The following is a 19,285-nucleotide window of genomic DNA, read 5'->3' on the forward strand; positions in this document are numbered from 1 at the left end:
AATGTAGAGGTGTTGGAGAGAGACACAATATTTCATAATAATAAAACAGGATTCACTTTTGAGCGAAAAATCTGTCCACGTTAAGAAAAAATACCGCTACTGAAAAATAAACAGGTTGACAACCTTTTACAAAAAATTGGATTTAGCAGCACAACACAAATTACAAAATTAACAAAACAAATGTATTTATGGGTATCAATGGATATTAATGTACTTTTGTTCTTTGTATTCACTATAGTAAAAAAACAATTCTAATTCACTTACAGTAAATGACAGGGGCGAGGCGTGACTCTTTCACTCAGTCATCTCCAGGAACAATTCAGTTGAAAGCTTTAATGAAAGCTTCACCCCCTCTCCTACTTTGAAGATAATGTTTCATTTTGGACGATTATTTATCGAGAAAGATGACATCTTGTATAAGATAAGCTTACTATTCAAAATCCTAGAGTTAAAAAGTCCAGAACTCGGCTAAATCATCAAGCTCGGAAACTGGCCCTCAAATTAATTAACAAAATTGAAATAAAATTCTTTATTGATACATACAAAAAGTACATCATCAAAAATTATAGGGAGAGAAAAAAGAAGGTAACCTTGTGCTATTCCTCTCCCAAATTTAGATAAGGTTGCACATAGTCTGAAATAGATTAAGTCTTGAAGTTGTTCACTTCACTTAATTTTCAGTTCTTAATGATTAAGAAATAATTATTATTTTCACAAAGTAGATTTTTAAATTTAGATGCTTCATAGCCAAATATGGAAGAAATAATAATTATTATTATTATCAATATCAAATTGCAAACAAAATAATTATCATACGGTTTGCAACACTGGCGCGGAACAGTGGAATCACAGAAAATAGCGATGTCTTTGACCGTTTACTCCACCATCGTTTACAGGGAGAGGGAGAGTGATGATTCAGAAGAGTGGTCGTAACGAATGCTAAATAGCATTACTGGAATCGCATATTTTTGAGAATCACATTGAACGGATGGAACTGATGATGTAATAGTCTACTTTATTCAATCTTGGCGCGCTCGCAAAAAAACATTTCTCTTTTGTTTTCTTCACCTTTTTTGTATTTATTTTAAATATTTCTAAATTTAGTAATATACACATCACATATCAATTTCTGTCCAGTCATCGGCGAATCCAGAGATGACCGGACACCTCGCATCTGGTAAATATTTCTATAATAGAAATATTTAGAGTAGTACTGTTGTGGAGGTAGCTATCCATACTGAATAAAAGTTAAAGAACTTGACTATACTATAATAAAAGAAAGAACTTGCTTTTACACGTACTGGATAGGGAAATAATGTTTGACGCATCATCACGTCTAAACTACAGGACTGAAATTGACTTGAAATTCTGCATATAGATTCTTAGTTAACCGAGGACGGTTCTAGGCCTACTTCAAACTCTTCAAGATTGCACTCGGTCAAGTTTTCAGTTTGTCAAGTTTTAAATAGACCCTGGCGGAGCACGGGTTACTTGCTAGTAGTAAATATAGGACTGGATGTCGTTAAACCACCAAACTCAAGTTAACCAGAGTTCGATAATGGTGTAACAACCAAAACCGGTAGCCTAGCTCGTTTTTGACCTAGCGAAGTGAGGTCTAAGATTCAAGTCGACGGTTTGGCATTTCTCTTAATGCTTATATGTCGCGCTTTTACGGCGAAACGCGGTAATAGATTTTCATGAAATTTGACAGGTATGTTCCTTTTTAAATTGCGCATCGACGTATATACAAGGTTTTTGAGAATTTTGCATTTCAAGGATAATATAGAAGGAAAAAGGAGATTCATTCATACGCCAATATTAGAGAGAAAATCAGACTATGTAATTATTCATCATAAATCAGCTGACAAGTGATTACACAGATGTGTGGAGAAGCCAGTCTATTGCTGTATTTCCATAAGGTCTATTAGTTTCAATCAGTTACTTGTGGATGAGAATACTGCGTGAGGTCTACTGTTCACAGAACTACCAGTGGTAGTTATACATACTGAATAGAAGAATGTTGTTAAAACACCAAACTCTAGTTTACCAGAGTTCAATAATGGTGTAACAACCAAAACCGTCAGCCTGACTCGATTTTCAATAAAACTGTGGTTGAACAAAATCCAGTCTCTTTATTCAATTCAGATTTTATCTGAAGACTTATATTCACAATACTAATGACAGGGATGGAGTACCGCATCATCATAACATAATGACGTAAAATGAACGGGAGAAGCCCAGCCTTGAGTGATTCATTCAACATGATGAGATGGATAATAGCACAGACAGTGAAAAAGAACATTGAGGGAGAATAGAACAGGTCCACGGAATTTACTCTGAATGAACATAATAATCGCATATAAAAACAGATAATGCGAGAAATAATAACAAATAGAGGGAGGTAAAATCACCCCTCAAACGTTTGGGTGATTCACTTGATCAATAGAAACTTCCCCACCATTAAAAATATATAATGGACTAAAAGTTGAATAGGATTGCAAAGAAAATCCCCAACAAAGAATTATAAATGGTGTGTTATCAGAGCCTTTTCCATTTTTCACTAATAATCTCCAGTCCTCAATGCTTGAACCCTAATGACCGACGTTGCTATTATTTCCAAGAAGAGTGGCTTGATGTGGTACTCTCCCCCAAAATAATCCCCCCGTGGGTCGAAAATTCACCAGAATGGAAAAACCAATAGTTCACACCTCAAAGCATCAAAGCCGCGCTGGAAAGCCGCTTTTCTCGTTGGAAAAGCTAAGGCGCGCTTCATTAGTCTCAGCCGGAAAATGGCACATAGTTTGCGGGAGCTGAAATTTTCAAATTTTCTGCTTCTTAGAGGTTTATCTGGAAGAAATATTAGATACTTTGTCAAATCGCTGAGAAATGTGATTTGGAGGGAAAAATTGAGGGAAGATTTATATCCCTCAGCCATTGAAAAGGAAGTACACTTCAAAGAAAGCTAGAAAGATGTGTCTATAGTGACGTTATAATGACAGTGAAGAAATATAGGAGAAAAACGTTGCCGAAGCCTTGTAAATGCCTTCTATAGACCGTAGCTGATACAGGTTAATTGATGTAATATTAACTGTTCATTCTCGTTTAAAATGATCAATTATATTTTATTAAGCAATAAATTATATTTTTCAATAACTTTTAAATGAATTTTCACAATTCAGATGAAATATTTTGTAAATCAATTATTAATTCTACATTGTTGAAAGATGATATGGCGACAGAGCAAAGCGAGAACGAGATAGCGCTATCCGCTTTGTTGACTGATAGACAAGGATAGCAATACCATTGCTAATCAAAGACTGCCATTATTACGTGGACATCACTATAGAAACTAGCTCTGATGGTATCTGTTGATATACTGTTAATACTTAAATGATCTGTCATTGATATATGATTAGTAAATAAGTATCGATGAATGGAATAAATAAATATACTATTCATCTGATTCATCCGATACTATACTGTGGGTTGAACGAACATAGCAAGTTCCTACTGTTGACTAGAGGCTCGAGTCGTCAGTCTGTGGGATTGTATGCTCGACGACTATTTCTGATTGCTAACATAAATCTTTCTCAAAAGTTGAAGACATATTCTTTGAATCATTTTATGAATGATCAGATTCATTGGTCAACGAGATTTGAACTACTTCACCCTTCTTGAGGATTTGTAAAGCGGTCAGCAGAATAATTAATCACATTCAATTTATAATTCAGTTCATCTTCTACTATTTCTCTTGACATCTCATCACTTTCAATGCGATAGCCGACAAAATATCAGTGGCATTCTAAGCGAGTTGTCAAAAAAAATAACTGAAGTGAACTCGGAGGACTCACTAGTTTAAGAATGTTTACAAAGTAGAAGGATTCTATCTTCTCTGTGGAATGCTACAATCAATCGAAATTAATTAGTTTTGACCGGCACAATACATTGTAACAGATGATTAGTACTCTTATATTATGTATTTTACACGACGTGCACTCAATTGATTTAATAAATTAGCAAATAGTGACTGGAGTACTTACGAACGGCAAGCGTTCATTTTCAACAGTGAAGATCGGAAATATTTTCTTGGTTATAGAAAGAACATTTAGTGAAAAACTTGCATAATAAATGTTCATCACATTCTCACATTATTCAGAAAATGAATGATTCGAGACATAAATTATGTTTGATATTGGTATGTTTTAATATTCAAAACTCCACTTATAGTCAAAGATCACAAGATGACAAACAATAATTCAGAGCTCTCAACTGAGATTAGGCCTACAACCAAGTCAGATTTTTCCTTCAATTTCATAAAATATTACCAGTTTTTGAAAACCATCGATATCTTTCAGCCTACATTAGTTTTTTACATCATACTTCATCATGACAAGGATGTTCAAAACATCACTCAAATCCAAATCATCTTAGAAGTTCATGTTTTAAATTCCTATCATTAGAAGCTCTACTATTGAGATCTAACCTTCAAGAAGTATTGAAACAACAACATGAAATCCAAGATATTTGACATTTGTGGAGGTGTTTAACCAGTCCCAACTCTGTCTCCATTTTCCTCAACTAATCCATTACATTTTTCAAACGCAGCACATGGTGTTTATATTATTTCATGACATTTTTCAACGGAACACATAGTTTTGAAGTTCCCATTTTCGTAGTTCCATGTTTTTTTTGTGATTCTTAAGGTGCGTACAGATTTACGCGCCGCGAACATGAGCAATTCACTTCTAATCAGCTGATGCCAAGCTTTTTATATCTGTATCTCACCGTTTCTGTAAACATACAGATATAATCAGCTGATTAAAAGTGAATTGCTCATGTTCGCGGCCCGTATATCTGTACGCACCTTAATGTTATACCATCACATTTTTCAAAGGAATACATAATTTTGTAGATTTCATTTCAGCAGTTTAATGTTTTTTGTAGTTCCAATATTATTTTGATTCTTTACTTGGAGTTGAGTGGAGGTTTCTTGAAGAAAGTGGCCAGTGTTGGATCAAGTCTCTCGAAGCAAACTACGAAGTTAGAATGTGGTGGTGGGGGAATGATTGCCACCCAAGGCTTCTTATCTTGGTCTTTGTATTCGTTCACTTTGCGTTCTGAAAACTTCTCCATGCCTTGTTTCAATGCTATCCTGCAATTCAAAAGATAAAAAATAAGCTCAACAGTTATAAGCTGAGCTCCTACCCTATAATGTCATCTATGGATTGCATTATTATCTTCATACTTTACCAAAGCTACAAGCTAGTTTGGTTACATTATAGAATAGAGACAAGATAGCATGATAAGATATCCCATAATCGAAGAGACTTAAGTCTCTTTAGATATCCCATGGTATCGAGCGTTTATGTTCCAAATTTTACTGTTAACTCAAGCCCATAGTCCTATAGTGAGGTCCACGTTATAATGGCAGTATTTGCAATGGTGTTGCTATCCTTGTCTATCGTTCAACAAAGCAGATGGCGCTATCTCCTTCACGCATTGCAATGTTGCCACATCGTTTATCAACAATGTATAAATTCAACTAATTGACAAAATATTTAATCTCAATCATGAAAATTTATTATTACATCTTCAAAAAATATATTTTCTTGACAAATAAAATATGATTAACTATTTTCAACAATAATGAACAGTTAAATTCATCAGATATACCAGTATCAGCTGTTTGGGTGGCAAGGCTGAGATTTGACAACCCTTTTCTCCTATATTTCTACACTGCCATTAAAACGTGCACCTCACTATAGTAGTTATTTCTTCTAAAGCTTTGTGACGCTGGTAGTCTCTCATACTGAGCCGTTCTTACACTCTCATCCAGCCAAAGCTGAGATAATAAACAGTAGTCTGCAGTAATCAATATCACCCGGCTTAAGTTTTAAAAAATCAGCTTAAATTTAGAACATACACGACCTAGCCTATGAGATATTTTTTCATGCTATATTTTGTCTTTGACTATAGTTACACAAGAATTACTCTTCCACTCAGAAAATAAAATGATTATAGTTGATAAACAATTGATCGATTACTATTGTAATGCTGTACAAGTCAAATCACTGTGAATTCAGTCCACGTTGTTTCTTTCTTTTCAGCTTGAGTCCCAGTTGTTCCCTCTCCTATCTTGTGTTGAATTGAAAAGTGAATGAAATGAGATGATCAAAAAATGTTCATTTATTTATTAGGTAAACTCAAACAATACAAAGATCGCAAAAGAAAAAATCAAAATTTTGTAAAATTACTAAAAAATTTCCAATTTGTAGAGATTTGAGTGAAATATTTTTGTTTTTAATCAGTTTTTAAATATCAAAATTCAAAATTTTCAGTTTAGTCATTAGTTTTGAAGTGGAAATTGGACTTTTTGAAGTGAAAGTGAAATCTTAACCTTATTCTTTTTTGAAACTTTTATTTGTAAAAATTTGGGAGAAGACAGTTTTGGGCTATGCCTGATTGCCTGTTGTCTTCTCCCAATCTATATATATAAAAGCGAAATGGCACTCACTCACTGACTGACTGACTCACTCACTCACTCACTCACTCACTCACTCACTCGCATAACTAAAAATCTACTGGACCAAAAACGTTCAAATAGGTAGGTATGTTCAGTTGGCTCTTTAGAGGCGCACTAAGAAATCTTTTGGCAATATTTTAACTCTAAGGGTTGTTTTTAAGGGTTTAAAGTTCGTCTTTTAGCATGTATATTCTTCTTCTCCCAATCTCTTAATATAATTGAAATTTCCATATCATATGTTACTATAGATCTATAATCTAGATAGAGTACCTCATCGAAACAGTTGTTAACTGGCAACTAAATAATAATTTGTCAGGTTGGCATTAAGTGAGTTGACTTGTTAGGTTGGCACCAAGTTGAAGATTTAAATGCATTTATCGCGGAAAAAATTGATTGGGTACTGCTACTTCAATCCTGGGAATATTATTTACTAGCCGTCAGGCTCGCTCCGCTCGCCATATCCGTTTAGCCAGACGTTTAGTCTGGACCCCCGACTGGATTGTTCTAACATATTATGATAAAAATGCTCAAATGAAAAATGCAGGCGAGCGAAGCGAGCTGCTGATCTTAATCTTGGACGAACCAGTCGGGGGTCCAGGGGGCGGAGCCCCCTGGCTAGACGGATATGGCGAGCGAAGCGAGCTGACGGCTAGTTATATTATATTATTATAAATTTGATCTCTAATTGCCAATGAAATAAAATAAAAATAAAAAAATAAAATAAATAAATAAATAAAATAAATAAATAAATAAAATAAATAAAATAAATAAAATAAATAAAATAAATAAAATACATAAAATAAATAAAATAAATAAATAAATAAATAAAAAAATAAATAAAATAAATAAAATAAATAAAATAAATAAAATAAATAAAATAAATAAAATAAATAAAATAAATAAAATAAATAAAATGAATAAAATAAATAAAATAAATAAATAAATAAAATGAATAAAATAAATAAAATAAATAAAATAAATAAAATAGAAAAAAATAAATAAATAAATAAATAAATAAATAAAAAATAAATAAAATAAATAAAAAATAAAATAAATAAAATAAATAAAATAAATAAAATGAATAAAATAAATAAAATAAATAAATAAATAAAATGAATAAAATAAATAAAATAAATAAAATAAATAAAATAGAAAAAAATAAATAAAATAAATAAAATAAATAAAATAAATAAAATAAATAAAATAAATAAAATAAATAAAATAAATAGAATAAATAAATAAATAAAATAAATAAAATAAATAAATAAAAATAAAATAAAAAATAAATAAATAAATAAAAAATAAAATAAAATAAAATAATAAAATAAATAAATAAAAATAAAATAAATAAAATAAATAAAATAAATAAAATAAATAAAATAAATAAAATAAATAAAATAAATAAAATAAATAAAATAAATAAATAAATAAATAAATAAATAAAATAAAATAAAAAAATAAATAAATAAAATAAAATAATAAAATAAATAAATAAAAAAATAAAAAAATAAATAAAATAAATAAAATAAATAAAATAAATAAAATAAATAGAATAAATAAAATAAATAAAATAAATAAAATAAATAAATAAATAAATAAATAAAATAATAAAATAAATAAAATAAATAAAATAAATAAAATAAATAAAATAAATAAAAAAATAAATAAATAAAATAAATAAAATAAATAAATAAAAAAATAAAATAAATAAATAAATAAATAAAATAAATAAATAAAAAAATAAATAAAATAAATAAAATAAATAAAATAAATAAATAAATAAATAAATAAAATAAATAAAATAAATAAAATAAATATAAAATAAATAAAATAAATAAAATAAATAAAATAAATAAATAAATAGAATAAATAGAATAAATAAATAAATAAAATAAATAAAATAAACATTGGATAATAAACGCCCTATACCATGAGATATCTTCTTGTGCTATCTTGTCTCTCTGGTATTATGAATCTAAATAATTTACTGTACATGACGAAGACAGTTGGTTGGAATATCCAATATTCATGGTGATGATAATCTATGGTAATACTCATTACATGGAAAAACAAATGTTGACATTAGAAACTTGCAGAGCTCTGACTAAAACAATCTGAGGGAAAGGTACCTACATTATTTCTGCATCATCTTATAATACTTGTTTTCTCGTTGAATTGTTAGTTGTTGTTTCAAACAAAACTATCTCTATTGAAATAAATATTAATGAATTCAGAGATATTTACAAATAATTTGAAACAAAATTGATTTGTAACACATTTAAAATGAATGAATCACGAAATATTCACCTAGCAGAGAAATGACTGGTACAGTCGATCCTGAGTAGCGGATATCCCGTTCTCCTCGCCAGAGCTCTGAGATGTAGCAGCATGTATTTGGCAAGGCCCTGTTGTCTGTAATCAGGGTGGGTTCCAATCATATTCACCTCGAACATGTTCTGTATTCGAAATCTCTCGAACAGCTGAGTCTTCTCTGGCAAATCGGCAAACAGGCAAGCCACTCTGAATGCGTTTGTGTTCTTGATTGTTCTTGCTGCAAAACGAAGGATTAACGAGGAAAAGGAGTAAAGAATCAGTGATGAGTATAATATGTAAATTTTTTTTGTGTAGTTGAGAAGTTGATATTGTGGTAATTATTCATATTGAATGAAAATATCAGAAAATCAACTATTAATTAATAGGCTCATTAATTTCGATGCTGAAGTTGGAGGGCAATCTAAAGAACTACCAATTTATAAAATAGAATGACTCAAATATTTAAGACTTGTGAAAATATTATAGATCAATGTACCTACAGTTCAAGCTATGCTGAGAATCAGATTGAAATTAAAGCATTCCTTATGAATAGTGTCAATGCTTCTCATATAGGCCTGATGAATAATGAATTAGGATTGTATCTCCACCATGAAAAACAAATGAATTCCTCAAACACTTTTTGGGAATTACTGATCACTACATTAAGTAAGCGTGACCAGTGTGTAGGCCTAATAAAGCTATTGTTATTTAAATAAAGAGAAAGTAGTTCGAATCTAGTCCGCATAACTGTGCGAATGCGACAGTATAACTTACGGCTTATTGTTTATTAAGGTTATAAGGCTTATAAGGTTCACCTTGTAAGGTTTATAAGGTCCGGTTTACAACCGGATGTAAGTCTGACCATCTGCTGCTGCTACTTCTTCCCAAGGAGAAGGCTACAACGTTTCCAGTAAATTATTATGAGAGTGGAATTTAAATGAATTTCAATATTTATTGGCATATGACTTTTGCCAATAGTCAAGAATGACTCTTATTATAGATTCAGATCCAACGGGTAGTTGAAGCTTCAAAATTCATATTTTCAAAGAAAGGATGAAAAACTCAACTATAACGACAGAACGTTTGAGAAATAAAAGAGAGTGTAGCTCGCTTCAAGCGGTAACCCTTCAAATTGGAAAACAGAGAGTACATCAATACTCAATCTGAAAGATTAGAGGCCAGTTGCACAAAGGTCTGTTTAGTTGTAATCATGTGGATTGAATTCTACAAGAACCAATCAGTGTTTCTGAGATAGAAGAAGGCTCCCTTATTGGAATAGCACAAGGTTACCTTATTTTTTCACTCCCCATAATTTTGATAATGTTCTTATTGTATGGATCAATAAAGAGCAGAGAATTGGTTCTCGTGGCATTTAATCGAGATTGAAAGTTTACAAAAGTTTGTGCAACCGGATGAAAGTCTGCAATCTACTGCTGCTACTTCTCCCCTTAGACTACAGAGTTTCCAGAGAAATTCCATTATAGTAAAATTAAAAATAATTGCAATATTTACCTGCCAGTTCTTTAGATTTTTCAGCACTCTCCGGGGTACATTCAGAGCCTGCAGCAACTCCTATCACTTTTCCGCTTTTCTTATCCACGGCCAACACTGACAGATGCTCCTGAATCTCATCCAGCCAATAGTCGAGCAGATCCATGTCATTGTTCAGGCCATTGGCCAATAGCAGTGGATCGTTCTTTAGATAGGTGTGCTTCAGAAACTGCCGCATGATTGATTTGTTACCTTCTCTGGCTTGCATCACGATTACGTCTTCTGATGGACGATACTGAAAGAAACAGGTATTTGAAATACTGAAATAATCACAAAAAAGCAATAAAATGGGAGAAATTAATATCGTTGGACGAATGAAACTCAACATAGCTTGGATTATAGAAATCAGTTATAAATTAATGGAACTTGATTGCTTATGAAATGGAATTGGAGTACCCTTTTTTGAAATTAATAAAATGATAGATTGAAAATACAAATCTTAAAAACTAGTTTTACTAATCCACACCATCTTCAGGCTTTAAAAAAAATCAAATAACATTTGAATGATTGATTCAATATAGTCAGTCTTAATAGATTGAAGGAGTCAATCTATTTCTATAAGTCCACACATAAGAATATGGAATACCTTGACTCTGAAGACTCAGAAAGCTCAAAGACCGGTAACTGTCATGCAGCGCTCCGATCCCACTCATGTCCGACAAGGTAGGGAGGGGTGATGGTGGGACATATATTATATGACAGACATGTGTAGCATGCACAACTCTAGGTCTTTGTCATGTAGTTGGAGCTCATGTGAGCTCCAACTACTTGGATTATTATGAACAATCGATCAAACTCATTTGTTCAAACTTGGGTTCTTGGTCACAGATAGGGTTTTGTAAGATTCAACTACTTTGATAAACTATGAACAACTTACCTCCTCATATACATCTTTCGTGGATAAACCAGATGAAAACCGCTGACCTACTGTTTGATAGCTCCTTGCGCTTCTTAAGAGATACTGAATTTTGTTGAGCATGATAATTTACGTAGATTTCACTGAAGTTTAGAATAAAATTTAACTGAGAATTTTTGAATGTTGATGTGAAGTTGTAGTGTAGTGTGGCTCGATGATGTTTCAAATGAAAATTTTGTTTTGATGTGAGAGATTTTGAGAAGGTTATCACCAGCTGTTGATATAAATTAAAGAAGTTATGTTAAACATCTGATATCGTGGGAACAGGAAAAGTAAGAATGGTTTACTAAAGCCCGGTTACACAAGAGGCGGATAAATTTCAATCGTGATTAATTCCACGGGAGCCAGCCAATCAGAGAAGCCTTTTTCAAAAAAAAAACTTTTCTGATTAGTTAAAAATATCAACCGGCTTTTGTGTAAAAAGCTTATATATGTACCGTGGAGCACGGCATATCACGAGAAGAAGACGGTAGGTGAATGAAACCTCTTCCATGGTAATTTTCACGATTAATTTAAAAGTAGAGTTTACAATAATTGTTCTAGTTTACCAATTCTACTGCATAGGTACTGTTATTTATCAATGATAATCAGATAAGAATAAATTAGAACTGAAAGTAGTTATTTTGCACTTGAGACATCAATATTGTTGAAGAAAAATCATCGATAATTTCTTTATTACTTCTAAGAAATCATACAAATATTGAACTATTCCTAAATGGATGCTTTTCCAAGTGAGAAAGTTGTGAGCATGGGGAAAAATCTCTTTTTGGTTCGATAGATTTTTTCATTGTAGCTGTTCATACAGTTGATACAAGAAAATTATTCTATTCAAAAAAATAATACTTCTGGATGAAAAAATTGTAACAAAGTCAGAAACATTCACATCATTTCTCCTAAACTACGAAGAAACATGTCAACTCTTTCAAATTATTGGTGAATAGAAAAATTCTTATATAACATTCATAAAAGATCTTTTCTACGCAGATAGCGGTACATTTTTTTACTTTCCTCGTCCTATTACCATAGGTAAGGAAAGTTTTGCTTTCCGAAAAAATTAAGGTACCCAATTTCTAAATTTCTATATGTTTCAAGGTCCCCTGAGGTCTTCCAAGGTGCAAGGTCTCCAAAAAAGTGTTGTTTTTTTTTTAAATAGTGATGTCACTGAATTCTTTCCACAAAACGGATAGTATAGAGTTCACTGGTTGATTGAGTGAATGGAATCATATTATGTGAGTCGATGATTATTGAACTATCAATTCCCAAACTCATAAAATTGTAAATTCATAGTATGAATACTACGAATCTATTGTATCAATTGACCTTTGATATTTCTATCCTTAATACCAAGAATAATTCTCGTTTCTACCCATTAGATTCTGAAATGCTCTATAATTGAGCTGTTCAGAATCAAATGGTTAATTGCAAGATATTGCTCACAATAACACAGAGTGGTGGAAAACCGGAGACCGTTGACAGCTTGTAGCTATTTGAGCATCAGTAATTGCACAGTAATTACAATTTAAGAGCAAACAGAACAATACCGAAAACTCGTTTGAATCATATTTCAGATATAGTCTCCACGCTGAATTTAATTAAATGCTCTGCCAAGCTGGTCCAAATTCATCATAATTAGCTACGAGTCCTCCGTGCTTATTGTTCAATATGCATTCTAGTCTAGTTCAGAATAGTCTCTGTTATAATTTCAGCCCATTTGTGATATCTCTATGGTGTTTTAACATTTTACATGCATCAGTAATATTGCACATCGGTAATTGATGTAGAGTATCGTGGAGAAAGATTTTGTTATCCATTAGAATAGATGTCTCTATTTGAAAATTGAGTACTTTGAAACTTATTCATTTGAAAATACGTTTGAGACAAAATACAATTATTATATTGAGGAAAGACTGAACACGAAAGGGCCATGGTATAGTGGCTTATGAGCTAATTTACCTACAAATTAGAGGCCACTTGAATATATTAAACTTGAATCTTAAAAAAAACACTTTTGTAGTGAAAATACACTTACTTTTGTAGTGTCGATCGTTTCGACCTGTTGTTGGTGATCATCAGACTGTGGGAATTTACTCAGATGACAAGGCTATGTGTGGTAAGGGATGAAGGGGGTGGAATAGGTTGTGGTGGTGGTTGGGTTGGTGGATACTTAGTGAGGCGGTAATTTTGAACTATGAACTATTTTGTCAAAGAGTGTGTGGGAAGAGAAATTTACTTGATCATTATTAGGAGACTGTTGGGAAACTGTTTTGTGTGGTTGTAAATTTCGTATTGTTCCAATACGTTGATGATGACCAACAACAGGTCGAAACGATCGTCACTACAAAAGTAAGTGTATTTTCACTTCAAAAGTGTTTTTTAAAATTCAAGTTAAATTTTAACAGTGAAAAAGTATGGATATACAACAGAGATGAATATATTATTGAAATTGACGAGGGTAATAATATTGTGATAGACTTAAGCTGAATTCTCACAAAGCAGTCACAATGAACAGTGAAAATATAATTTTCAACCATGTTGCCGTTGTGTACCGGCCAGCGTTCTTTAATTTCCAGTGAGTATTCAAGCGCTCATGTTAAACTTAAGAAGTTTTCTCTCTGCAATCACAGACTCGACTAAATCCAATCGACAAATTGACAACTACCCTTCCAGCTATGACTCAATCCATCACTGCAATTGGCTGATCTCCCTCCATTTCTCTGCGCCGCAAATTCCTCCAAGACTGAAGTGAATTTATTCATTTATTGTATAAAACACAATTATAACATTGGAGGAAAAACTAGGCTGAGCCTGTAATATTTCTCTCCAAAAATTTTTATAAAATGTTAATGTTGTCCAAAAGATAAGGTTATGTAATCTCACACTGCTTCGTCACTTGATTTTCGGTCCAGGAAATGATGATTTAAAATTTTGAATTTTGAAGGTTGATTTTTATACTCTAAATAAATCACAGAATGTATCACAATAAATTAAAAACTCAAGAAATATTGCACTTATTTGAAAAATTTAAATACAGAATCAAAAACCTACTCACTATTTGTTATTTACAGCTGTCTCGAAGTTCAAAACTCATGCAATACTAAGGAGTATAGAACTCATGCAATCATTATATTTTCACTGTTTACTGTCACTGTTGTATGGGAATCTAGCTTCATTCAGTTATTCTTCAATACGACAAGCAGTTCAGTTATGATAAAAATCGCAATATCATCACTAGGGTCTAGAGAATGAATCATTACAGATTATTAGAACATCTGGTACAACTGGAAATGTTACTGGTAGAACAAATGGAAACAGTACTATAATCCTTGATTTTGAGAAGAGAAGCTACTTGAAGATGTAGATGGAATGAAGGAACTTCAACTTGTAGTAGGTACAAGCTACTTGTAGATGGAACGAAGGATGATACTCACAAGAGCTCTGGGCTTATGTTCGGATGATGAGAGTGGCAATGATAACAAGACATGTATCAAAAATCCTCTAGATTTAGGTGAGTTCCGAACCACCACTGTCACTCTCCCAACAGAAGGAGTGAGATCACGTCTCATATCTAAGCAAAGCTAGAAGAAATAACCCCAACCGCTGTCATAGCTCCAAATCTTTTGAAAAAAAAAGTAAATTCGTATGGCTTTTGTTGGTGGGGAGTCCCTTGCGGGAAGGTCCCACCGCCTGAATATATAATTTAAGCCGTCAATGGGCATAACGACTGTCATACTTCAGCCGGGACCGACAATTTAACGTGCCCATCCGATAACACGGGAGTGATCGGGTTAAAAAACTTTTAGTTATAAGAGGGATTGAACCCGGGATCTCTGTGCTGCTACGCAAGCACTCTATCCACTAGACCACGGATCACTCCGAGCAATTTTTTTGAAAATTTATAGAGTTTTGGCCAGAGCATTTTTGAATTGTAGCGCCAAATCCCTGACTACAGTTCTGCCCGTAGCAGGCTTGTTTGCGCTAGTGCCGACTGTCCAGCTGTTTTTGGTTTGTCGAGAAAAAAGCCCGAGTCATTCTTGCTTTCGTCCATTATTAGTCGTTCTCTTGTCGTCGTTCTTCTTGTCAGCCCGTTGTTGTGCAAGAACGAATTTGTATTTTGTAATGTAATTTCAATCGGAAATTTCTTGTAGATAATTGTTTGAGTATAGTGTGTGTGAATTATAAATATAACAGCGTAAATAGTGTTGAATTGAATCAATTTGAATCAGATTTGAACCTATAAAGAATCCAGTTTGAGCATTGTTCAAAAATACAGTATATGACCTGCAAGTGGAACGCAAAATCAACACGAAAATACAGCCTGGAAGCAAACCTATCTTTTTCCCATACTTCTTCCCACCTCGAATCTGACCAAAACACCTTTTAAAGGCTTCGAAGGGCAATTAGACAAAATTGGATTGAATCTGGTGAGTTTTTGCTCTTTTTATTGTTCATTAATGCAGAGTTTAACTGTACCAATAACCTGGCTCAAATTGAAGATTAAATTTTGCTCCTTGTTTGTATTTGATAATTTGGAAAGTAAATTACAGTCCTCTAGTAGCTCTAGCCTGAGCTTTGTTCAGAACAGATAGTAATATTCATACCAATAAATAATTTGAGCTTTCGAAACCCAACTATCAACAACAAATAATTGAAACCACCAACACCCAACTATCAACTATTGTTGTTCTATTCAATATTGCACAAGAATATCCAACGTAAACACAATATTTAAACTGTCAGTATTCCCTTTAACATAAATGCTACCCATTAAACCAATGCTCATAGTTTGAAATGAATTTCACTGTTGCTCATTTGCTATAAATCGATTTTACCAGTATAGTTAGTCTGACCTAATTTTAACGTGTCGCATTTAATAACACTAAATTACAAAACACGGTGGTCAAAATCTGTTCAGATTTGGAGCAAATGAGCGAGAGAGAGAGTGTGAGAGGAGAGAGTGGGAGAGATAGCTAGATTTCCAAAACGAGTCCCAAAAGAGCAAAAGAATAATGGCGACGATGGCCTGATTTATTGCTGCGTTAGCACTTTACCTACCCTGATTATGGCTCAGTGCAATTTACGGCAGTGTGCGCCTTATTTATTACTCTAATTGCGTGATGATAGCGCTGTACACTGTGGGAGAGCTGATCATATAATTAGCTACCGAATATATACACAATGTATATGATAACAGTTATATGATAGTGCGAGTTATATAGGTATCATAATGAGTAGACAATACATTTGGTGTTGATTATATCAGTTATATTGAATGGTAGAGAGAAATATATAAAGATATAATGATGGGTATACAATACATTTATTTGTGTACTGATAAGAAATGTAAGTATATGATTTTGCACATGAATAGATGGCAATATCAATAATCTACGTATGTTGTATAAAAATTACGTTGGATTTGATGATGAACAAAAAGATTGGATTTACACTATGAACATAGATATTGTTGAATATCTCCATATTAAGGTGGAATAAAGACGATATTGTCAGTTCCACATAATTTATTTGAGCCAAACTTGAGATTCAATGAACTAAGGCATCATCTTCAGTGGTATTTTTTGGTTAGTCTAAGCCTAACCAAAAATAATAAGCTACCTAACCAGTTCTACATGAGTGAAACTTAAGCTCTTTAGTGGTATGTTTTTAGTTAGTCTAAAGGTTCCTACAGATTTACGCGCCGCGAACATGAGCAATTCCCTTTTAATCAGCTATTTCTGTATTTTTACAGAAACGGTAAGATACAGATATAAAAAGCTTGGCATCAGCTGATTAAAAGTGAATTGCTCAGGTTCGCGGCGCGTAAATCTGTACGCACCTTAAGCCTAGCCAAAAAAGACCACTGAAGATGAGCCTCAGTGCATTCAAACTCAAGTTTGACTCAAATAAATTATGTGGAACTGACAATATAGTTTTTATTTTACCTTAAAAAGACTAGAATTGAAAGCTATTTTAATTATTATATATAAGTAGAGGTAGGTCACTGTATAGTATGAACCAGAATCATAGTTAGTGGGATTTATCGTGTGGAAACCATTTGGATAGTGTTCAAATTTTGCTAGAACACAGTTCAATGATTTCAATAATTATGGGATTTGGGAAAGAGGTTGTACGACTTAGAAGTTTTGCCAAATTGCAGGATCTTTGTTTGTAAATTCATGTATAGTTTTCCATTTTTTAAAACGATTGCTTCAAGAAAATTAGATTAACATTCTGTTCTTAAATGAGAGAGCTCTCCATGAGGATATGACAAGGCTCCAACGTATATAGAAAATAATTATTGTTGTCCTATAGTGGAGGCAAAAAATCTATTGACAATGTGATTTGTTTTCTTCCAACAATATATCACGTGATTATGAACACATTATGATCTCATTCTTCTGATTATTCTTTTATTAACGAGCTAGAACGACTTGACGATTTAAGTTGTTAAACTTGAAACCACTAATTAAAACTAATTTATAATTCAAACACTAATTAATACTATTTTCGGTTGTTAAATCCTAATCAATATCTGTAGCACAAACATTGAGCAGCGGCATTGAGCAGCATAGTGAAGGGGAGCCTCACGATCGGCCGTTAACTTGTAACCAATGTGCGTTGAGCCCAGCTCAACCTGTCATAGCTACTCTGTCATTGGCCGAAACTGGACTCGCCCAAGTATTCCAAATATGGTCATGAAAGCCGTTCAACAACATCAAATTAATGAAAACTCAGGGGTCGATATAACCGAATGAAAAATATGAGTGAGGATAGAAGAATATACAATATTGGAACCAGTTTCTTTTTCTTCAGCACTACAGCCCAATATGAGCTTTGGCCGCCTCCACTACAGCTCTCCACGCTTCTCGGTCCTCTGTTAATTGTCTCCATCCTCTATATCCCATTTTTTGGAGATCGTCTCTCACTTCAATTGGAACCAGTAAACACGAGAAATACAAGAACAAAGGTGAGAATATTCAATAATTGATGACAAGGGAGAAGCCAAGGGCATAGGAACGAAGGTTCTTCTTTGATATTAATTTTCCACTTTTGTTTTTTATTTGAGTTCTCCTATTTTAGAGTCTACTGGTTTATTCACTGAGTTTATTGTAGAGTATTTTATTCTTACTCATATTGTCATTTCGTTTTTATTGGTAATTGAGCTCTCTTTGACCGAACAGTTCCCATGCAATTGATTATACTTTGAATGTGAATTCAAAATCTTCACGTAAGATTACAAGTTGATCATTTCACTAGTTCATGAATGATAATTTGTCAATCATATATTTCTCATCGCGTACATGTATGAGCTGATTACTTTCTTTATAATATTATAGATTAAGTTTCTCAAACAGCTTCCACGGAATCGATACCATAATAAACTACATAATATTTGGACAATTTAAGAAAAAATAAGGAAATTGAAGAAGTTTTGGGCAATAGCCTGTCTCTTCTTTTCCGACTATTGTATTGTTCGCTCTATCCAATAAATAAATAAATAAATATTAAAAAATAACTATTTTTTCAACATGATAACCAATGTAGCTCATTTTAAATTAGATTAGAGTTCTTTAGAGAGGAATAGCACAAGGTTACTTTATTCTATCTCTCCCTATCATTTTTATGATGTACATGTTGTTTGAATCAATGGAGATGTATAAAATAATATCCCCTTCATTAACACACGACCGGGAATTTTATTTCAGGCATACGATTTTTTTTAGTTATCCATCAATCATAACATGAAAAAATCCTCAAATTAATGACGCAAACACTACCCGTTGACACCCGTCATCAACGATGGCGGAAACATCGCAACATTATTGTATCGGCCACCAACAAGAGTGCATTGTGATTGTGATTGAGCTGGCGAGTGTCAGTCAGGCAACTTGAAGCCACAGACGGCGAGCAGAGTCGAGTTTATCCAATTTCCTAACTCGAGGGCCTTGTTTACATATAAAGCGGGTAGTAGGTACGTATAATTC

General features: G+C 32.7%; 1 protein-coding gene across 1 annotated transcript; it reads right to left on the reverse strand.

Annotated features, from left to right (window-relative positions):
• Nucleotides 1-4,180: 4,180 nt before the first annotated feature.
• LOC111053149 lies at nucleotides 4,181-11,519 on the reverse strand. The gene is made up of 4 exons (XM_039439283.1): nucleotides 11,265-11,519; nucleotides 10,349-10,622; nucleotides 8,831-9,074; nucleotides 4,181-5,152 (listed from the first exon to the last, which is right to left on the reverse strand). Exons 1-4 carry the CDS (start codon nucleotides 11,364-11,366, stop codon nucleotides 4,966-4,968), a joined length of 807 nt encoding a protein of 268 aa, XP_039295217.1. The 5' UTR covers nucleotides 11,367-11,519; the 3' UTR covers nucleotides 4,181-4,965.
• Nucleotides 11,520-19,285: the final 7,766 nt, after the last annotated feature.

Source organism: Nilaparvata lugens, chromosome 12 (genome assembly GCF_014356525.2).
Source record: "Nilaparvata lugens isolate BPH chromosome 12, ASM1435652v1, whole genome shotgun sequence".
In the NCBI taxonomy this organism is placed as follows: Eukaryota; Metazoa; Arthropoda; class Insecta; order Hemiptera; family Delphacidae; genus Nilaparvata; species Nilaparvata lugens.